The sequence below is a fragment of the Paraphaeosphaeria sporulosa genome (assembly GCF_001642045.1).
Source record: "Paraphaeosphaeria sporulosa strain AP3s5-JAC2a unplaced genomic scaffold CC84scaffold_8, whole genome shotgun sequence".
Classification (NCBI taxonomy): Eukaryota; Fungi; Ascomycota; class Dothideomycetes; order Pleosporales; family Didymosphaeriaceae; genus Paraphaeosphaeria; species Paraphaeosphaeria sporulosa.
This window is the reverse complement of record NW_017253367.1, coordinates 1,093,921-1,113,387: the sequence shown is the minus strand read 5'-3', so window position 1 is coordinate 1,113,387 and position 19,467 is coordinate 1,093,921. Positions and strand designations below refer to the sequence as shown.

The following is a 19,467-nucleotide window of genomic DNA, read 5'->3' as shown; positions in this document are numbered from 1 at the left end:
ACGGCTGGACGAACAATGAGCTAGGAGTAGAGTGGCTAAAACACTTTAACGCTTATACGAAGACTCGTGTCGTTGGTGCGCGTCGCCTGCTCATCCTTGATGGCCATGAGAGCCACCACTCTCTTGAGTTTCAAGAGCTCTGCAAGGAGAATAATATCTATACTCTTTGTATGCCACCTCACTCATCTCACCTGCTACAGCCGCTTGACGTTGGCTGCTTCTCGCCGCTGAAGCGCGCGTACAGCCGTGAGATTGAGAGTCTAATCCGCCACCACATCAACCACATCACGAAGCTCGAGTTTCTGCCAGCCTTTAAGGCAGCCTTCACGCGATCATTTACGGCAGCTAATATCTGCTCAGCCTTTCGAGGCGCAGGCCTTGTTCCTCACCAGCCAGACGTTGTTCTATCAAAGCTAGATGTGCAGCTCCGTACGCCTACACCAGCTGCTCTACCAGAGGCTCTCTGGGAAGCCAAAACGCCGAGCAACGTACGTGAGCTTGAGGCTCAATCAACATTAATACGTAATCGTGTGCGGCGACATAAGAGCTCATCACCAGCCTCAATTATCCAGGCAATTGACCAGCTTAAGAAGGGAGCTGAAGTGATGATGCTCTCAGCTGAGCTGATGCGCGATCGGATCACCAGCCTTGAGAGGGCTAATGAGGCAGCAACAAAGCGTAGGCAGCGTAAAAAGAGGCGGATACAGAAGCGCGGGACCTTAACAAAAGGAGAGGGAGAGGATATACTGGCTCAAAAGGAGGCTGACCAGCAGATAGAGCGTGAACAGCGTCAAGGTGGAGAGCGATCAGGCCTCAGCCGCCAGGCTCTTGCGCGCTGCAAGAAGTGTAGAGAGACTGGGCATAACTCCCGTACGTGCAAAATAGATAGTTTAGATACTATTTAATCTACTATATTAATATCTATACATTGTTCTACACGGTTGTTAAGATATACATCTGCAGAGGTGCGCAAAGTTGGTGGGGTGCGCCGCTCGCTTGTACGCGCCGCTCGCTTGTAAAACACGTTATGCCTTACGGGCACTCGCATCATCAAGTACGATTTTGTGCCTTGCAGGGCTAGTGTGCTTACATAGGGCGCTGAGAGCAGGGATCTCAGCCGTGTTTCCTGGCGCACGCGCGCCGCCTATAAACCAAAATCATCCAATCCTGGTAGCGAAGTGCGCCGCCACGAAAACGAGCCAGCTCGTACCGTTAACCTTTAAAGGCCGGGCCCCCGAAAAGATGGGCGACGGTATTTGTTGCCTGTATCCGTCGCGAGTTTTGAGTGGCAAGGAACCTCACAGACGCATTCTTGAGACTGCACGCAACACGTTCTTGGAGGACGCGCGCACCAACCATCCATGGTACCAGCGCGACACAGAACTCGACGTTGGGAGGTGCGGTGCGCTGTATGATAGACGGAGTACCGAGGCAGGAACGTATTAGTGAATCGTGCCTTACGGCTGCGGAGCCTTCAACAAATCGAGTTGACCCTCTGGAACCCTGGTGTCTACACACCTCTTCCGCTATCACAGATTACCACGAAGGAAAATATTCGTTTCGCATTCGTTAATTATACGCTGCATCGTTGAACATGGATTTCGAGGGTCCCCGACCAAGCCTATCCGAGGAGGAAAACTCAGACGCAAAGAGCGAGGCAGCGCAAGAGTCTCATGCAGCTTCGCCAGTATCTTACGAACCTAAAATTCGCTGCCGCCTGACCAGAGACCAAATTACCAGTGAGAGTTCAAACAGCGTTCGCTTCGAATTCCTCGCAGAGGGTGCGTAAACCACCGGGTACAATGTTGATGTGTCTTGCCTTTCCCTTTTGGGTGAGACATGTACCATCCTGTTTTGACTCACACTGACTTTGTACCCTCGTCTTAGGTGCCGCCAATACCGTCTTTCGGGTGGTCCCGTATTCATTACAAGATGGCAAGGAATCATTCGTCTTTGAGGATGACCAGGGCAACATACTGGCGAAAGAAAAGCTTGCTAAGAACGTCCTCCGAATGAGCAAAGGCAAACCCAAGACGCTGAAGTACAAGGAAATCATGGAGGGCTTCGAGACAGTAGTCAAGCCATTGTTTCGCAAGACCGAGCCATCGGAGGAAGGAGCCTCAAGCCGCAGCACTGCCATCAAGCTTTCGATCAATGAGTCTTTCGAGGAATTCATCATGGATCACGAAGGGGTCGCGATAACACCCGAAGCCATTAAAGCACTGCTTGCCGAGATGCACACGCATTGCCCCGACAACAGGCATATAGAATCTCATCACCTAGAGGAGAGGGGCATCCTGCTGCCAGACATGTCCTCGGTGCTTGGTTCGGTCACCACCATCGAGATTAAGCCCAAGTGGCTACTTCAATCACCAAACGCACCCCGAGACGCATATCTTTGCCGAACTTGCGCGCTCCAGGCCTCGAGGCAATCCAAGAAAGCCATCAAAAAAACCTGGATATGTCCGCTGGCCCTTGTGGCCGGAAACAAAGCTGCAATCGAGCCATACATACGTCACAGATCGCTTTCTACGATGGCGGAGAAACCCGGCCATCACGTCCTGCGTATGTATACATATTTTTATCCAGAATACTCTTGTCCTGCGCACCAGTGGATGGACATATTTGCATGGTCCACTTCCAACAGACAGACCATGATGTTGCTTCAGCATATGGCCCGAAACTACAGGATTCGGAATATAGCTCCTGAGCGTGTTCATGGTTTGTTCTACCCGAGTATCGACAAGTCAAGCCCTAATTCCCTCGAAATTATCACTAATGCATCAACAGACAGACCCTCGAGGGACGAAGAAGCTTTAAATCAACACTTGGAGGACGAAGTAGAAGCCGTCGTCCAACGCGCGGTCCCATATCTCACCACCGGCCCCGGCCACCACATCCTCCAGCACATCCGCTACCTCCAAGGCCAACTTGACCCGGCAGGTGTGCTCTCTTGTCCTTTATCATCCACTGAGGAGGACCGCCTCCGCCTTGCCATGACGCTGAGGGACTGCTCGCTGTTCATCCGCATCCCGTGGGCCGACCCGAATGCGCCGATCGAAGCGAAACTCGGCGATTTAGATTTCAAGTCGCGGGGCAAGAAGCAGGATTGGTCGATGAAGGAGGAGGGACTGTTGCATGGGGGGTGGTATGTGGATCTGGAGAGCCGAATGGACGAGTGCTGGATTGCGCAGGGCTGGAAGAAGTATGCGCCGCATTATTTCTGAGATTTAGTATCATGGGAGAGGATACGGTGGCGTGTCTAGGCGCGTTTAATTTGCTGGGGATATATCCATACGTCGTTAGGTTCCGTAATGTAGTAATTAATGCACTGCTGTGCCTTTTGTGGAACGCGGTATTCAACTTCCTGTGCAGGGCCTGTCCGTTCGAAAATTCGTGTGTAGGCAGATGTAATAAGCATTCTCCAAGAACCTTGGTATCTGCTTTGTAAGATGCATTGTACAACTCTCGTATTTCGTGGTAGGTAAACTCGCACAGGCCACGCCTTCGATCTCGCCGCAGCGAACAATACCCGCGACTCATCGTGAACACCAACTGCGTGCAGGACGGTGCATCCTAGCCTATCTAATATCGAACGATCTTCAACATGTTCTGATCGGCCCATCCTGCCTGCCCTACGACTGTGTGTGCGATTGCCGCGACGCATCCCTAACTAGGATTCTCGATGTAGCGGGCCGGACTACTGCCACAGGTTTAGAACCCTTGTGAGAGTACCGACATCTGTGTCTACGTTCCCGCCTCATTCGCCCGCGCGAGAAATGTGAGCGGCTTGCCGACGCGCTACCCGACGATGCGCTGACAGGGTGGGCGGCGGCAACCTCATTTGATACTGCCGATACTGCTTTGACTCCCGACAAGTTGAGAAGGTTTAAAGACGAGGTGGAACAGGGAGTATCTACTGGGTGGGAAGATGGGCTAGGTACATGGGTAAGGTTAAGTATGGACCTCAAGTTGGGTCAGATTAGGTCTGATAGAGGGTACCTAAGTAGGCCGGGTTTAGTCAGGGCAGGCAGCTTACCTGAGCCTGCATCTTAGCTCGGCATACACTGGCCCCCTATCCACGCACAAGCAGTTATGGGCAGTATAGACCGAGGCTAGACCATCAGATAAGAGCTAGGTCAGGTCTTGTCAGTCGAAGTGTCCAGCTGCATCGGTTACTCAAGACCAAGTTGTACGCATGGTAAGCTCCATATTACACCTGCTGCCGAGTCACTTCACTGAAGACTTGAATTGGATGACGGCGAACAGACTGAGTCAGTTCAATAGATTTACTTGACTGCATAGTGACTCCAAACGATGTGGACGATGGTTGATCACTACCACGGACTGGGCGTTGAAAGTTCTTACATCCCGAGTTCTCCCAGTGCTGTTACCATTCCCTAGGTGCAGTCCAACTTCTGCCCGCCTCGAACTCCTTGATCAGTGCAGTATGTATGTCGCTGTGGCGCGAGTCATGTTGTGGGCTGTGACTGGAGGATATTTACGACTCGTTTTGGTTTCAGGCTACCCATAGCAGGATTATAGACACGCGTCTAATGTACGCGAAAGATGAGGCTCCATATTGTGAAGTGTGGGTGCCGATCTTCTAGTTACTCGATCGGTACCTGCAGGGGAATGTCATTGTCGCGTATGTCCGATGGCACCAGTACTTCGCTCAAGTCCGGTCTTCCTAGCCAAGCTCTTCTCGATAGGAGAGATGCATTTCGAAAGTCTACAGCGTTGCCTCGAAAAATTTCCTTCGCACGAATCAAACGTTTGCATATTGTCTGGGTATTTCCGCCTCTTCCTTCTGCGCTCATGCGAAGTGATGTGTTGATGTTCCAATGGCTGAAAGATTTGGGTATTTGTGATAAGATGCTCGCGAGAATTCTCTTTTGGCGGTTGAAAAGCATGTGTGGAACAAATAGTCCTAGACTTCGCCCCCACCGAGAAAGCTTTGCGAAGCATTCATCAATTCCATGTGAGGTGAGTTCAATTGGTGATTACTATTCGGTAATAAAGGTCGCCTCCAAGTCAATTACAAGAGGAGTCCTAGACGGCCTTATCTAAACCCAGAACAGAAGCTAGGATCCCTTCCGCACGAGATACTCATCACCTCGCCTCACAAACTCATGCTACCGCCTACCTTGCGGTTACACTAGCAAACCTTTGCCGAAACGATCAGTACCAACATGAACCCTTGAACTTGGAAGCCGCGCAGCCCCATCAGCCATAGCCTCGACCGTTGTCCGGAAGCATCATACTACTCTCGGCAACTGCCATAAGGTAGCCGTTTCACAGACACATATGGTCTGTGGGAGGATTATTGACGTCTGGCTTACGGACCTACGTATGTTGCACAGATCACCCTTGACAAGGCGAGGCCGACTCTATGTGATCCTGGGGGCATCAACAGGGTGGAGGAGAAGTAGTATAAGAGCGCCTCAAGCCACCCCTACCTCATGGAGCACCATCGACAAGCCAAATACAAGCCAAATACTCGATCTCCTCCACCTTAAAGTGCCATTCGAACCCTTTCAAACGCAAAAATGCGCACCCAGTCTATCCTCGCCCTCGGCTTCGCGACCATCGCGGCCGCAGCTCCCAAGCCCCAGGCCGACACGCCGATCGACTTCGTCGTCAGCCTCTTTGAGACAAATCTCACTTGCGACACCTCAACGACAAACGCGAAGACCGTGTTCGGCACCGGCTGCCAGAACCGCACCTTGCCTAAGGGTGGCTCTGCCCTCGTGCGTTCCTCGGTCTCCTCTCCCGGCGGCTTCGTTACTGGATACGCGGAGGTGGACTGCAAGGGCGAAGTGCTTGTTGTATTCACGCAGATTGACGGCTGCACGAGCTTTGATGATGTGTCAGTGAAGAGCTGGATCGGTGGAGCGCCTTTCGACGAGAGCGGCAAATAGGCGATGGATCGGTCGTGCTGGAGACAGACGTGCATTCGATAGCTCTTTCCACGCTGCCACCATGTTGTCGCTCATTCTTCAATGTATATATAAATGGCATGTATCGACGCAATTTGCCTCCGAAACCAGTCTGGCACTATGAGGTGGGTCCTTCGTGCGTCAAGTCAAAACGATGGTGCACAATTGAAGCGTAAATTATATACGCGCATGAAGACAGACGGTAAGACATTGCGATGCTTCGAAGGTATTGTAGTTCGGTATGCATTGATGCAACTGTCTGTGAAGGAATCGTCTAGAAGGTGCGGGTGACGGACAAAAAGCGGGCAGTCGTGGCGCACGTGCTGGCGCGTTTGCGGGAGCGTGGTGGCGGGGCGGCGATGGGTGTTGTACGTCAACAGTAGCCTGCCATTGACAGTCCCATAAGAACATCTACTCTGCGCAACAACTCTCTGCATCTGTAACTGCTGTCGCTCACAGCGCATAGCACATATACATATTCTAACAACCGCGATCCGGGTGCAACTACACCGCCGCTCTCATGTCCCGATAGTTTGTCAGCATCTAAAACTGTAAATCAATACGTTCACGATGGATGTACAGCTGTACGTGTATGACCTGTCAAAGGTAGGGTTCTCTCAGATCACTTCGCTGCTACTGCTCACGAATTATAGGGTCTTGCACGTTCCATGTCTAGACAATTTCTCGGAATACAGATCGACGCCGTTTACCACACCGCCATCGTTCTTGGAGGCATAGAATACTACTTCGGACAGGGTGTACAGACCTGTCGCGCCGGTGCAACTCACCATGGGAATCCCATGGAGGTCATAAAACTGGGCCGAACCGAGCTACCTATCGAAGTCATTCTCGAATACCTCGAAAGCTTAAGGACAGTTTATACACCTGAGTCGTACGATCTGTTCGCGCACAACTGCAACAACTTCTCCAACGACTTCGCGATGTTTTTGGTGGGGAAGGGAATACCGGAGCATATCACAAATCTGCCCGAGACCGTGCTGAATACGCCTTTTGGGCAGATGCTGAGGCCGCAAATTGATGCCGCCATGAGGCCTGTCACCCAGGCGCCGACACCCCAAAACGGTGCTGTCGCGCCCTCGGCAATCAATAATGCCGCTCAAAATGGCACGCCGAAGCCTGCACCTGCACTTACAAAGGCGGCGGTTGAGCTTAAGGAAGCCACCGGTCGGGTCAATAGTGTCACGACGATACAAGCGGTGGACAGCCTCTTGGACCTTGCGAAGGACCGTAGTGCCATCATTTTCTTCACCAGCTCGACCTGCGGACCTTGCAAGATTATGTACCAGCCGTACGATGACCTTGCGGCGGAAGCTGGCGACAAATGTGTCTTCCTTAAGATTGACTTCAGCTTCGCCGACCGATCGATTGGAGCTCGCTTCCCTCACGTTCGCGCAACCCCAACATTCATTACCTTTGTCCGGGGCCAAAAGCGAGATGAATGGAGCGGCGCTGACCCACGCCAACTACGGAGCAACGTAGAGCTTCTGCTCAACGAAGCTTTCCCAGTACATCCCCACCTTGCAAAGAGCCTGCCAACGCTGCTTAGCCAGAGCCAGCGACCTATTCTGTACACCAAGGTACCTCCGTTGGAGAAGGTCGTCGCGAAGATGGGAAATGCTGGCAAAGATGAAGCTGTTTCCTCGATTCTTTCGTTTATTGATGCTCGTGAGCGCTTTGGTGCCATGGAAGCGCCACTCACCAAGCTGCCAAAGTTCGCCGACTTTCTACGACGAAGCACATCCATTCTGCCCCCGGAGCTTCTGTTTACATCCCTTGATCTGCTCCGCGTTGCTTTGACAGACGTACGCGTTGCTGGCTTCTTTGCGGAAGAACATGTAGGCGCTACTGGGACGCCCGCGACGGTGGCACATCTGCTCCAACATGTCAATAGCTTGGGAGACTCTGCGCCCTATCCATTGCGATTGACCACGCTACACTTGTCTTGCAACCTCTTCAATTCTCCTCTATTCGTCCCTCATATACTCTCACCACCACTCTCTTCGACTCTTATCTCCATCCTCACCACCGCTCTCCTGGATGAGAAACATCCGGCGCTCAAAGTTTCGGCCCTCAGTCTCGCCATGAATATTGCTTCCTCCAACCACAAAATACGCATGAAGAAACACAGCTCCAACCCTTCTGCTTCGCTGCCCTCCGAGTCCGAGCTGGACGACTCAGAACAAGTTGAGTTGCTAGCCTCCTTGCTCGAGATACTTGGCTCCGATGATGAGTTTAGCGAGGTGAAGAAGATGACGGTGATCAGCACTGGCTGGCTTGCATATTGCGCAGATATGGACGGGGAAGTCAGGGACTTGTGGAGGGCGATGGATGCAGCCGGCACGGTGGCGAAGTTGCAGGCCAAGGTGTTACAGGATAGGATGTTAGTCAAAGAGGTGAAGAGTTTGTTGGAAGTCTAAAGAGAGAGGATGCTATTTTTTTTTATCAATACCCATATAGACCAATATTATAGATACATTCATCGGACATCTCATACGGAGCCAAGACTGTGGAGTGTAGTTTAATAACCGTAGTCGCATCAAGTACCCCCACAAACAGTCTAGCCTTATCGCGCTTCCATAGTATATAGTCTCGCTGCAAGTCTTGTTATCGAGTTGGCAGTACCTATCAGTGCAAAATACTCTGCCTCTTACGCACTATCTGTTATTGTGCACCGCAATTCTCTCCCATCGTGAGGTCATAATTTCGTGCTACCCGCCATGGCTTAGGACGCACGGGAGCTCTTGAGAAGATAACGAGAAAGCCGTGGTCAGAACAGCCTCATTCCGATTGCTACTATCATCCTTTGAACACACTCATCAGCTATCTCCGGACCCGTATAGTAAGACCTTGGTCACGGGACTTTAGGTGCGTGCAGAAACCTCCACGAACGACCCTGCAAGCACGTTGCCAACATCACACCGCCTCGCTGCAGATCTGGACCCGAGTCAAGAAAGCAGAACGCATGTTTGACGGGAGGCACTCTGTCGAGCTTCGTAATCCGAGCGATTTGTGTAATGCTATTTTCGCAAGCGCTAAACCAGCGACAAGGCTGCGGTGGCCGCTTCCATCCATTAGCACACTGCAGGAGGGTTTGGAGAAATGATATCGAGAGCGAACGTCCGCGTTCTCTGCTCGCAATGCGGCTCCGAATGGTGCCATTCGGACATTTCGTAAATGGCTCAGTGTGCCTCAAGCCGCACCCTGTCGATCGTTAGGTGGAGGACAACAAATCACCCGATTCGCTACACACACGCAGGTACGGCTACACCAGGCACGAACATCTCCTCCGACATGGCGACATAGGATATGGTGCAATATGGACGTCCGGGGAAATATGGGGTAGGAGCGGTCGCGACAGTGCGTGACAGGGCTCGCGACATATTGCGTGATCGTGGGTTCTAACGCGGAATTCAGACGCTGGGTACAAAGGTACATCCATACTTTTTTGTACCTACGACAACGACCTCTCCAAAGACTACCCAAATTGAACAAAGCCATTGAGATCGTACAATTAATCATTAGAAAGCCTCAGTAACTGGACACCGGAAGCACACCCGAACACTGCGAGCACGACACGGGAAGGGTTACACTAATAGATACCATTGCCAACTTCCGGTACGAATTGACGGAAACGTCAGTACGAGCGCAATGGCACCGGGGATCGATATATCAGTTCTAGCAGGCAAGGTGAATGCGCACAAGTTCACCGTCCCCTCAAAAGACGGCGTCAAAATCAACCTCTCAAGCGTTACAGACGAAGCCGAGCCAATCCTGGATCCCGCCTCAATCACCCAGGATTTTGACGAACTCCGCTTCGAAGCGGCAGCATCCCGCCAGCTCGAAGTCCTCTCCCCCACCGCCCCACGCTCCTCCCAGCTCATTTCCTCTCCCTACAACAATTGCGGCCACTACCTCGACCTGACCACCCTGGACACCCCCAACCTCATCTTCGCCAAAGCTCTCACAGCACTCAAGCCTCTACGCTCGGACTACGCCACCGCGCCGTACCTGACCTCCCTCTCCTTCCCTGCGGTGCTCTCACTCGTGCGCTCGCTTTCCCATGAGGCTGGCTACACTTGGAAGAAGCATGCTTTCTACGTCGTCATCTTCCGCTCGCAGCTCAAGGCTGACATCGACAATGATCTGCTATACAAGCTAGATTACGAGAGCCACCGCGAGGCGTGCGAGTCCGGGGGATTACTGAAGTATTGGTTTGGGAAAACGAACGGGGAGAGGAGGAACTTGGCGACATGTGAGTTTCCCTCCTTTCCACATAGGCCGTGACATAGAATTGGGAAGGGTAGTGCTAATGCGTAGCAGGCTTCTGGCGATCAAGGGAAGATGCTCATCTTGGTGGCCTGGGCCCGTGGCATAAAAAGGCGAGGGCCGCGGGGAGGACGATGTATGAGTCTATCCGGTTTTCGACGCATCGATTCACGATCACCGACGGGGCGGAAGAGATTGAGTTTGAGGACTGGGAGGAGGAGGAGAGGCAATGAGGTTGTGCTGGGATCGGGCGAGCTCAGATTCACTCTCGGGCTAGCATCACTGAAGAACTGGCGTACATGAGGGCGTTCGTGGGCGTTGCGTCTCTACCAAAGGCAGCAATAGCAACTGCTTGTCACAGGGAAGTATGTGATTTTCAACTTCTACACGGGGATGGTCAATGGGCGTCATCAATTAGTTAGCATAGCATCAGCAGGGCGCCATGTGGCATTGTATTCCTGGGCATTCCATAGAAGGCACAAACAACATTTCCAAGTTGTTGAAAACGTTTCCTCGTGTTTAAGAAGTCCTGGGATCGATATCTAACACTTGGACTTCTCAAGAAAATCAGAGTTCCCAGATTACCACAAATATCGCATTGATTACAGTCATGCCATCTCGATCCAGACTTAGCTCGCTTCGAACTCCAATGTTCCAGGCCGAATCTCTTTTCCTTTCACCTAGTCAAACAACATTTATATCTTGCCTTTGAGCTCTCTAAGCCTCCTCTGCTTGTTCAAACATCTTCACAAACTTGCCGTCCCGCAATACGATCTTCGCCTTCGGAGGCGGCTCAAGCTGCTCCGCAACCTCGCATTTCTTGCTCAACGCTGTCACCTCCTCCTTTTTGAGCACCTTTTTGAAAGCATATTCAGCCATCCTCTCCAGCAGTCTTCTCCGAGACTCAGCCCGCTCCAGAGAATCGTACTCTGGTCTCTTGATATCAGGGCCGACTTTGAGGATCGCAAGGCAGTAAGGCTTAAAAGCGTCGCAAGGGACCCGAGTATGTAGATCCAGTATTGATTTGACAGCATTGAAGTCCAGAAAGTCGAATCTATTGATGCCCACAATGTCTTTTCCGAGTACAATGTCGAAATAGTCAAGATTTTGGTCCTGTGCGTGGGGGAACGAACCGATGACTTCCTGGAGCTCTGAAGCGGCCGTAACAGCGCAAGAGTCAATCTGATCCAAAGGCATATTTTCCAGGATTTCGCACATGAAGCCCTTACTTTTCAAGTCTAGAGCTGCAGATAAGAAGTCGCAACTCGTTGCGAAAGAATCGGCGTCGAGTACTCAAAAAGTTCCGAAGCTAGGATTTGCGCCAGTCGGCAAATTCGAGCGACACGATTCCTTTTCTTCTCATTTTGTATCCTTGGCCTCGCCATAGTCGTGTCTGACCTAGTCGCAGAAAATCAGCTGATCTTCTCAATATTCTCTGGTGTTCAAAGGTCTTAGTGCGAGATCAAAGAGTTTCGTATCCGGGCATCTAATACATTGTGCGACCCAAGGAATTGCTCGACCGTATTGTTGTACATACGGCTGCGAGGCAGAAGCCGCTAGTGTCTTGGAAGTGATCAGTCCGATCAGGGCGGAAGAAGAACAGAATGAATCGGTCCAATACTAGTGGGTACTGGTAGAACTCTCCGTTCTTCGCTGTATTCCCACCATCAGTTGGTGCGCCGAGTGCTTGTCGTTTGTTGCACTTGGATGGGTGGTTGAGCTGTGTAGGGTAAGCGTTCGGCTGAAAATAGAGGTTGAGCGATATTATCTCATACGGCAAGATGCTAGCAGCAGACCAGTATTGATTAGGTGGTACGTATGAGGGAGGGAAATCATGAATTTGAGAAGGTGCACAGGCTAATATCATCAAGGGTTTTCACGTGTTTGAGAGAACTGTTCTTGCCTTGGTCTTGACTATGGGCAGTCTCAAATACACGGCTAATGACAGTCCCATACTTGATGCGAAAGCAATGGCGGGCTCTGTTCATACAGCTTTCCCTCAACCGCATTTCAAATATAAAAGACCTGTCGTAGTGAGAGCGCTGATGTCATTGCGGGGCTCTGCGAAAGTACGTCTTTCTCCAACACCTCTAACCCACCGATAGCCTACTTATAGCCTCTCTGATCACCTCCTTGCTCCTGGGATCCGGACTCCCATTGCCACTCCCCTCGCCGTTCACGCGCTCCTGTAAAACAACTTTATCAGGGCCCGTAATAGTCTGTCCTTTAGCTTGGGCGAACCCAGCAGACCGAGTATGTGCGGGATTTGGAGAGTAAAAGTCGTCGATAATGGGATGTATCATGACGGTCTGCTTGTGAATGGTTACGGTGGAATTGGTCGGGACAGTGACCCAGTTGTCTTCAGAAATTAGTCAAATCGCCATGCTTGAGAGAATGTGACATACCTCTTTCAAATGTCAAAGGCTCACTCGCAACGAGCACAATGTCGGAGCCCTTGTCCCGACGCTCCATAACATAGTCCTTCTGCCCTGGCTCAGCAGACGGTTTAGTCGATGCGCTCGACTCCTTCCAGCTTGTACCACTGCTCCAGAATAGGCTTGCTGCCTCATCCGTCCGCGAACTCACATAGCGCGAACATACTACGCTTTCTCCGTCTGTGACCGCGAAGTTTAAGAGACTCCTGCTATCCTCTTCACCCACGAGGTCCCGGTCCACTACCTCTTTGATCAGCGCATTAATCCGCTCGATAGTCCTTAAAATACCCTTTCTCAGCACTGAGTGCCCGAATCCAGCATCTGTATCCGGGTCATGGCCGGCCTTGTCAAGACAATCCAGGAACAGCGCAAAGGCCCACTCCGAGTCTGTCGAGCCCTGCACCAATGTGAACCAACGCTCGTTGAGCGACATGGCAAGCTTCATCTTGATGCGCTTGAATGAACCGATGCCCCCATTGTGCATGAACATCAGCCGCTTGTATGAGAACGGGTGGCAGTTCTGATCGCTCAGGTTGCCCTCGGTGGTGGCGCGGACGTGTGCAAAGATCAGGCTGGATGTAGTCTTGGACGCGATACGCGAGAGGTTGATGCAGTTCCATGCTGGAATCGTGGAGGTGAACACGCAGGGCTCGGGGCCTAGGGAGGGTGAGGTGTAGTAGCCAATGCCGAAGCCATCGCCGTTATGCGGGCGGCGCGTATCCTGTGGTACATTAGGGCCGCGCGTTTGGGCTTCCGGAGCGGAATAGCTTACAAGGCGCAGGCGCGAGTCAAAGGACTGTGTGAGAATTGAATGAGTTGGGTTGAGAATGAGCTCCGAGAGGAGAATCTCATCCTTGCCCTTGTATACCTGCTTTTGTGAGCGCTGTTTCCGCAACGTACGTTATAGTGCGTACCATGAATCTACACATAATGTCACTCTAGCGATGCGAAGCTCAAAAGAGCGTGGATCCAAGAATGGGTGACTAATGCCGCGTCTAGGAGTTTTGTTCACGGTTGCTGTAGGAATGTTGTCGCGAATGGCCATGCGGTGAGTCAAGGCGGTGAGATCGCGCCATTCGAGAGACATATGGCGAGCCAGTCCATCCGCGAGCGAACTTTCTATGCAGGGAACCGTGCCTCCAGATGGAGACAGCAACGTGTACAGCAGTCTAAGGGCTGCTATCAGACAACGCCCGAGACAAGATTTAAAAGCCCCCACGCGGAGTGCCCCGTATGGTTCACGTTATCGTGGGGTACTCTGCGCCAAGCACGATGACGCATCGCGCCAATGCGGGGCTTGCAGGGCTTACTCGTACAGGGTGCGGCCGGCCCGCATCACGCAAAACAAGGGTCACGATGGACATGATTGTTTGAACAGTAAATTGCATTGAGCTATTGGCCATGTATGGATGGAATACAGGCAAGCAGGACATCAGCCGCCGAACTCTCTGTGCTCAAATAAGGCTCATCATCCCACCGCATCGTGTTGCACGTCACCGTCCTTCCACCCACCCAACCACCCATAGGCCGTACAAAAACAGGGGAGTGGAACTCGCAAAAGCAAACTGAGAACGCCGGGGATATGATGCGGGTTAAATCCAGGGGGCTACAAGACGGTGTATCATACGATGCTTCATGGCTTTAACATAACAAGGGGGTCGGCCGCTGGGAATCTCGGGTGTGACTAAATCCGTCGGAAAAGGAATACTCTGTCCCATATAGACGGAAGGATTGTGGAAGCGTGTCGTATATTAAACAGTGTAGGAAGGCCTTGCTGGATGTTGCAATCCAAGGGTAGGGCAAGCTGGAGGGAGCTTTCGGGCTGCAGTTCGTGGGCACAGATCTGACGTGGCTGCAGCAAGAGGGAAATACTTTTGAAGGTCCGAGTCATACGCTCGCCGCTCACATCTCCATGTCACCGCCGTTGGCGAAGTTGAAGTTCTGCTGCTGCTGTGCTTGCGGCTGCCCGAAACCGAAGTGACCGTCCTGGGTGACCTGGGGACCGGCACCCTCCATGTTTTCAGCGTCGCCGTCTTCATCGGAAAAGTACTTTTCGATGATGTTGTACGCCTTCATGTAGATCTCCTCGTTGGCGTTGTTCTGGCAGTCGTGAATCTTCTCCATACCGCCGACTTCTTCGATGAAGAGAGCATAACGATTGATCGGCTCGCCAGCTTCGTTGCCAGACTCCTTGTCCATCTCACCGACCTTTAAGATGTTCTCAAGGCCATCGAGAGCCACCTGGATAATCTTGTTGTCAGGGCATGCGAGCAGGTCGCACAACGGCTTGATGCAGCCCATCTCAACGAGGAAGCGAATTTGAGCGGGCCTTTGGAGACCGCCGGATGTGGCGTTGGAGATAGCCCAGCAAGCCTCCTTGCGGGTCTTGAAGTCGCCGTTCTGGAGGAGATGTATGAGCGGCTTGATGATGTTTGCGTCAATGACCGCCTGGATCTGAGTCGAATTTCCAGCGGTGATGTTAGAGATAGTCCAGCAAGCCTCTTTCCGGATACCATCCTTAGTGGAGCTGAGGAGAGACAAAAGGGCAGGAAGTGCGCCGCAGTTGATGATGACTTGAGTCTGCACGTCGTCGCCAGTGACAATGTTACCGACAGATCGGAGCGCGGGGGTTTGCACGGAGGTAGAGGCGTGCATCAGCAGCTCTACAAGACGACGGGGAATGCCAGCCTCGATGACAGCCTGGATCTTGTCGTTTGCGCCATCGGAAAGGTATGAGATAGCCCAGCACGCGTCGATGAGGACCTCATCATCGAGAGAGTAGACCAACTTAGCAAGAACGGGAAGCGCGGGAGCGATCTGCTCAGCTCAGGTCAGCAATGATACTGTGTCTTTGAGGGAGGTGCACTAACGGTCTGCCAGTCGGGCTGGGGCGTCTTTCCACGGCAGAAGTTGCTTAGCGTCCACGTAGCGTTCCTCAGCATGCTAAGCTTGCGGCTGTCACCGAGGAGGTTGATAAGCGGGCGGAGAGCGCCAGCCTGGAGGACAAAGTCACGGCAAGGGGGGCTGTCACCGGCGATGTTTCCAAGCGCCCAAACAGCCTGCTCTCGAACATCCGGCTCATGGCTGCTGAGAAGCTCGACGAAGATAGGAACGGCGCCGGCCTCGATGACAACCTGCGTCTGCTGGGCAGAACCAGAGGCAATGTTGGTGAGTGCCCATGCTGCCTCAAACTGGACGAGGGTGTGCGGCGACCGGAGAAACTCGACGAACCGGCTCACGACGCCGGTCTCAATGACCCGCTCGATGGGAGGGTTGCGCTCCTTGGACAGAAGCTTCCGGAACTTGGTGGTGGCTTGGATTTGCTCGTCAATCTGCTCGGAGAAGACACCCTTAACCATCTGCGGCAGCTCCTCGTTCAACTGTCACATGCGTTAGCTACAGGCGATACAAAGTCGCGCAACGTGCACGCGGGGCAGGTGCAGGAGGGGTAAACGTACCTGGCCCTCGATATTGGTGCCCTCATCGTCGCTGTCGGGGGCGGCGCCGAGCGAAGCGCCGGGCTGGTCGCGGCCGGCGATACCTCGTCGCTTTGCGAGGTTCTCTTCACGCTTCGCCTTGCGGATCTCGACCTGCTGCTCCTCGCGGCGGCGGCGGAGCTCGTCAGGCTTGAAAGCGCTCTTGGCCTTGAACGTCGTGCGACGGTGCTCGGGGATGTATTTGTCGGCCATAGTGTGGTGCTGTCAACAGGGCTGTGGTTGGCGGCGGTGAGAGAGTGTGGTGGGCGACAGGCCTTTTGTTTGGAGGGGGGATTATATTGTCGTGGGGCACAGGGGACGTGAAAAGGCGGAAGCGGCAACATCGACTAACGCCGCTTCGGGCTACGCGCTTGGCACTGACCATCGCTCGTCGCGTCTTGTGCTCCCAACATCACTCACAGTCTCGACACATCGTTCGCACGACCCTCTTCTCCATTTTCGTGCTTACTATAGCTTGACGTGAACCGATGCCCGCGCGAACTTGATCTGGCAGGATTGAGGACGCACTTCACGACCCAAGTCGCATCGAGCACATGTGCATGCCTGAGGCTTGCTCGCTCGCGTCTACCTGCGCGCTAACCAGTTCCAGATAATGGCTCAGCCCAGCCGCTTCCTCCCTATCCGCGATGTCCTGCAGTGTCAGGATGATAGCTGCTTTATAGGCGCAATTTCCAATATTCAAGCGCCTAACCAGGTCAACAAAGCCGGCGGAGACTACATACTTAATTTCACGATCAAGGACAAGTTCCCTGGTGATGATAAAGACAGCGTAGCATGCATTCTTAAGCGCGGAAACATCGAGCATCTACCAAGTGGCGCTCCTGGTGATGTGGCTATTCTGCGAGGCATGAAGGTGGAGATCCTTGGGACGCCGGCGAAGAAGACCCTTGTCAACTGTTCAGAGCGACGATCAGAAGCACTATTCTTCCCTGCTAAGAGCATACCAGAGCCACAGTACGGTCAGGCCTATTACGTCGGAGGCACCTCAAATCTCCTCTGCACATGCATGCTTGGTAGCAAACCCGCGAGTCCTGCCGACCAGACGGCTGTCATCAATATGAAGGCGGCAGCAGCTCCGCTTCTGCAGGAGTTACAAAACCCCGGAGCCATGTTCCTGGCGTCAATCGGATCAAATAGGGCAAATTTCAAGAAAACCAAGCGGCAGCACCCTCTCAGCTCATGGACGTTTGGTGTATTCTACGATCTCATCGGTGAAGTGGTCAAGACGTTCTGGGGAACATCCGACTCCGTGGACCTTTATGTTACTGATTACACTACGAACACGGAACTTTTCCTATACGAGGAAACGACTGATTGTGATGTCTTTGGTGGGGGTAGCTCTAGAAAGCCCTGGCCTGGCCCATTCGGGCAAATGACAATAGCGATCCGCACCTACGAACCTCATGCTGGGAAGGCTCGTGAACTCAAAGAAGGGGACTTCGTCTACCTTCAGAATGTCCGAACAAAACTCTCAGCCATGAACAAGCTGGAAGGCGCTATGCATGCCGATCCCCAGTATCCCGAAAAGATCTGTGTCCGGAAATTAACTCATCCGGCACAGCTTAGTGCTCTCAAGGAACGAAAAGAAGAGTATGAAAGAAAGTGCGCTACAAATCGAATTGCTCAAGATGAGCCTACGAACGTGCCTAAAAAGCCTTCAGCGATAGCCTCACATCAGAAGAAGCGCGCTAGGAAAGAAAAAATGCGCTTGCACAGGGAGCAAGTGCAAACGGGGCCACAGGAGAAAGCTGACGCAGCCGAGACTGTCGTCAAAGGACTTAACCAGAACAGTGAGTGCCTGTGTTGGCTTCACGACACAATACTTATGACTTCTAGTCTGCACCGGAGACAAAGACGTTGGCATCTCCACAGTCGACGAGATCGTGAACAACCCATGGCTTAAGACTACTGTACCAGAGACTGAGGGAGAACTGTTATTGCCCTTTGTCAATTCGAGATACCGAACGCATCTGCGAGTTGTCGACCACTACCCTTTCAAGCTCGAGAATTTCACCCGCCTCACAAATGCTCCAGCTAACAGTCAGCCATCGATCTCGATATCCTCGGATGGATATTCGCAGTTCTCAGAGCATGGTTTGCCACCTGTCAGATTCGCTTGGCACTTCTTCCTTTTGGTGGAGGACGCAGATGCGCCTGCGGGCACGACACCCATCCGCTTCCCTCTCACTATTGATACCCCGCGAGCTCAATGTCTCCTGAAGATGGAGCCTGTCGAGTAAGTTTGCGCCTCACTGGTATACTTTACCACTATACTTATTCTACCACAGTCTAATTGCGCATCCTTCCAAGCTTTGTGAACTGGAGCAGAAGTTGTTCCTTCTTTGGGGGAACCTGCATGAACGCAAGCTCGCGCTCAAAGAGAAGGGAATCAACCTGCCATTGCCCGTAGGAGATGAGACTTTGGCTCTGAGCAACATGCCCTTTGAGTGTTGCGTTGAGGAGTACGGCGTTCCCGTCAACGACAAAGGCCTGCCATATACAGATGACGAGATTAAGACCCTGATCAAGGAGTTGAGCGATCCGGAGTCCGAAGAAGGCAAGCGTGCAGTGGATATCCTTGGAAACCCAGAGACATGGAAACGGGCATGGAGCCCGCACAACACCATCATCAAAGGTCCTTGAATGGCTTTTTGAATGGCTTTTTGAATTAAGGATTTTGTGCAGTCTTTTTGGAGTTGGGTCACTGTAAGCGATTTAAACATTCCAGGGCGCTTAAGAATGGTTTCTTCGATGCGGGCTTTAGATACCATTGATCGTGTACTATCAAAGATTCCTAAATTCGCTCTGTGTTCGACCATGCTTTCCTTGTGCTGAGCCCCACATTTGCCAGCTGCCTAGGTATCACAGTGCATGTCACAGAAAGTTATGACATAGGCACCCACTTGTCCTGTGTTCACGTGCTCTATTTGTCTTCGTACCCGTATGTAACTATCATGAAGTATCGTGGATATTTATGATAGGGTGGATTCTCATTCCTAGTGTCGGCCACTAGTAGTTTGGCCGATGGGGAAACAACGATACCTATTCCACATCTCTGAACTCTTTGCACTAGCATCTTCTGACCTGCATTCCTACGTCTCTGCCTTGCTCGTCCTCTTTGCAAATTATCATGGTCCGCGATCACGGTCCATATTGTCCTCGCCGATCGAACCATTCCACGAAGGCTACCTCTGTGAGATGCGATGCAAGAGTTGTGCTGCATCATAGTCCAGAACCCATTATACTGGGACACCAGTTGTGGAGAAATACTGAAGTACTAAATTACCTGATACAGCGATGCGATGCTGC

At 52.3% G+C, this 19,467-nt stretch overlaps 8 protein-coding genes across 8 annotated transcripts; 5 read left to right on the top strand and 3 right to left on the bottom strand.

Annotated features, from left to right (window-relative positions):
* Positions 1-1,170: 1,170 nt before the first annotated feature.
* CC84DRAFT_1166720 (uncharacterized protein) lies at positions 1,171-3,331 on the top strand. The gene is made up of 3 exons (XM_018179034.1): positions 1,171-1,781; positions 1,888-2,565; positions 2,791-3,331. The coding sequence occupies exons 1-3, from the start codon at positions 1,595-1,597 to the stop codon at positions 3,225-3,227; spliced, it is 1,302 nt and encodes a 433-aa protein (XP_018033302.1). The 5' UTR covers positions 1,171-1,594; the 3' UTR covers positions 3,228-3,331.
* Positions 3,332-5,189: 1,858 nt separating this feature from the next.
* Positions 5,190-5,997, top strand: CC84DRAFT_938129 (uncharacterized protein). The gene has a single exon (XM_018187920.1). It carries the CDS (start codon positions 5,308-5,310, stop codon positions 5,875-5,877), a length of 570 nt encoding a protein of 189 aa, XP_018033301.1. The 5' UTR covers positions 5,190-5,307; the 3' UTR covers positions 5,878-5,997.
* Positions 5,998-6,325: 328 nt separating this feature from the next.
* Positions 6,326-8,460, top strand: CC84DRAFT_1124969 (DUF862-domain-containing protein). The gene is made up of 2 exons (XM_018175705.1): positions 6,326-6,545; positions 6,593-8,460. The coding sequence occupies exons 1-2, from the start codon at positions 6,510-6,512 to the stop codon at positions 8,375-8,377; spliced, it is 1,821 nt and encodes a 606-aa protein (XP_018033300.1). The 5' UTR covers positions 6,326-6,509; the 3' UTR covers positions 8,378-8,460.
* Positions 8,461-9,728: 1,268 nt separating this feature from the next.
* Positions 9,729-10,444, top strand: CC84DRAFT_1061420 (uncharacterized protein; the record flags this gene model as incomplete). Its single annotated transcript, XM_018173588.1, has 2 exons — positions 9,729-10,212; positions 10,281-10,444. Coding segments are annotated over 2 exons (648 nt in total), but the record flags the coding sequence as incomplete, so codon positions are not given.
* Positions 10,445-10,943: 499 nt separating this feature from the next.
* On the bottom strand, positions 10,944-11,423 carry CC84DRAFT_1219861 (uncharacterized protein; the record flags this gene model as incomplete). Its single annotated transcript, XM_018183117.1, has 1 exon — positions 10,944-11,423. The coding sequence occupies one exon, from the start codon at positions 11,421-11,423 to the stop codon at positions 10,944-10,946; it is 480 nt and encodes a 159-aa protein (XP_018033298.1).
* Positions 11,424-12,124: 701 nt separating this feature from the next.
* On the bottom strand, positions 12,125-13,886 carry CC84DRAFT_1151116 (N-terminal nucleophile aminohydrolase). The gene is made up of 4 exons (XM_018176728.1): positions 13,576-13,886; positions 13,434-13,529; positions 12,632-13,382; positions 12,125-12,585 (listed from the first exon to the last, which is right to left on the bottom strand). Exons 1-4 carry the CDS (start codon positions 13,588-13,590, stop codon positions 12,317-12,319), a joined length of 1,131 nt encoding a protein of 376 aa, XP_018033297.1. The 5' UTR covers positions 13,591-13,886; the 3' UTR covers positions 12,125-12,316.
* Positions 13,887-14,563: 677 nt separating this feature from the next.
* CC84DRAFT_1096963 (ARM repeat-containing protein) lies at positions 14,564-16,350 on the bottom strand (the record flags this gene model as incomplete). Its single annotated transcript, XM_018174692.1, has 3 exons — positions 14,564-15,478; positions 15,532-16,041; positions 16,120-16,350. The coding sequence occupies 3 exons, from the start codon at positions 16,348-16,350 to the stop codon at positions 14,564-14,566; spliced, it is 1,656 nt and encodes a 551-aa protein (XP_018033296.1).
* A 211-nt stretch (positions 16,351-16,561) lies between these two features.
* On the top strand, positions 16,562-18,963 carry CC84DRAFT_1207729 (uncharacterized protein). Its single transcript, XM_018182117.1, has 3 exons — positions 16,562-17,948; positions 17,995-18,394; positions 18,447-18,963. Exons 1-3 carry the CDS (start codon positions 16,751-16,753, stop codon positions 18,799-18,801), a joined length of 1,953 nt encoding a protein of 650 aa, XP_018033295.1. The 5' UTR covers positions 16,562-16,750; the 3' UTR covers positions 18,802-18,963.
* The last annotated feature ends 504 nt before the right edge of the window (positions 18,964-19,467 follow it).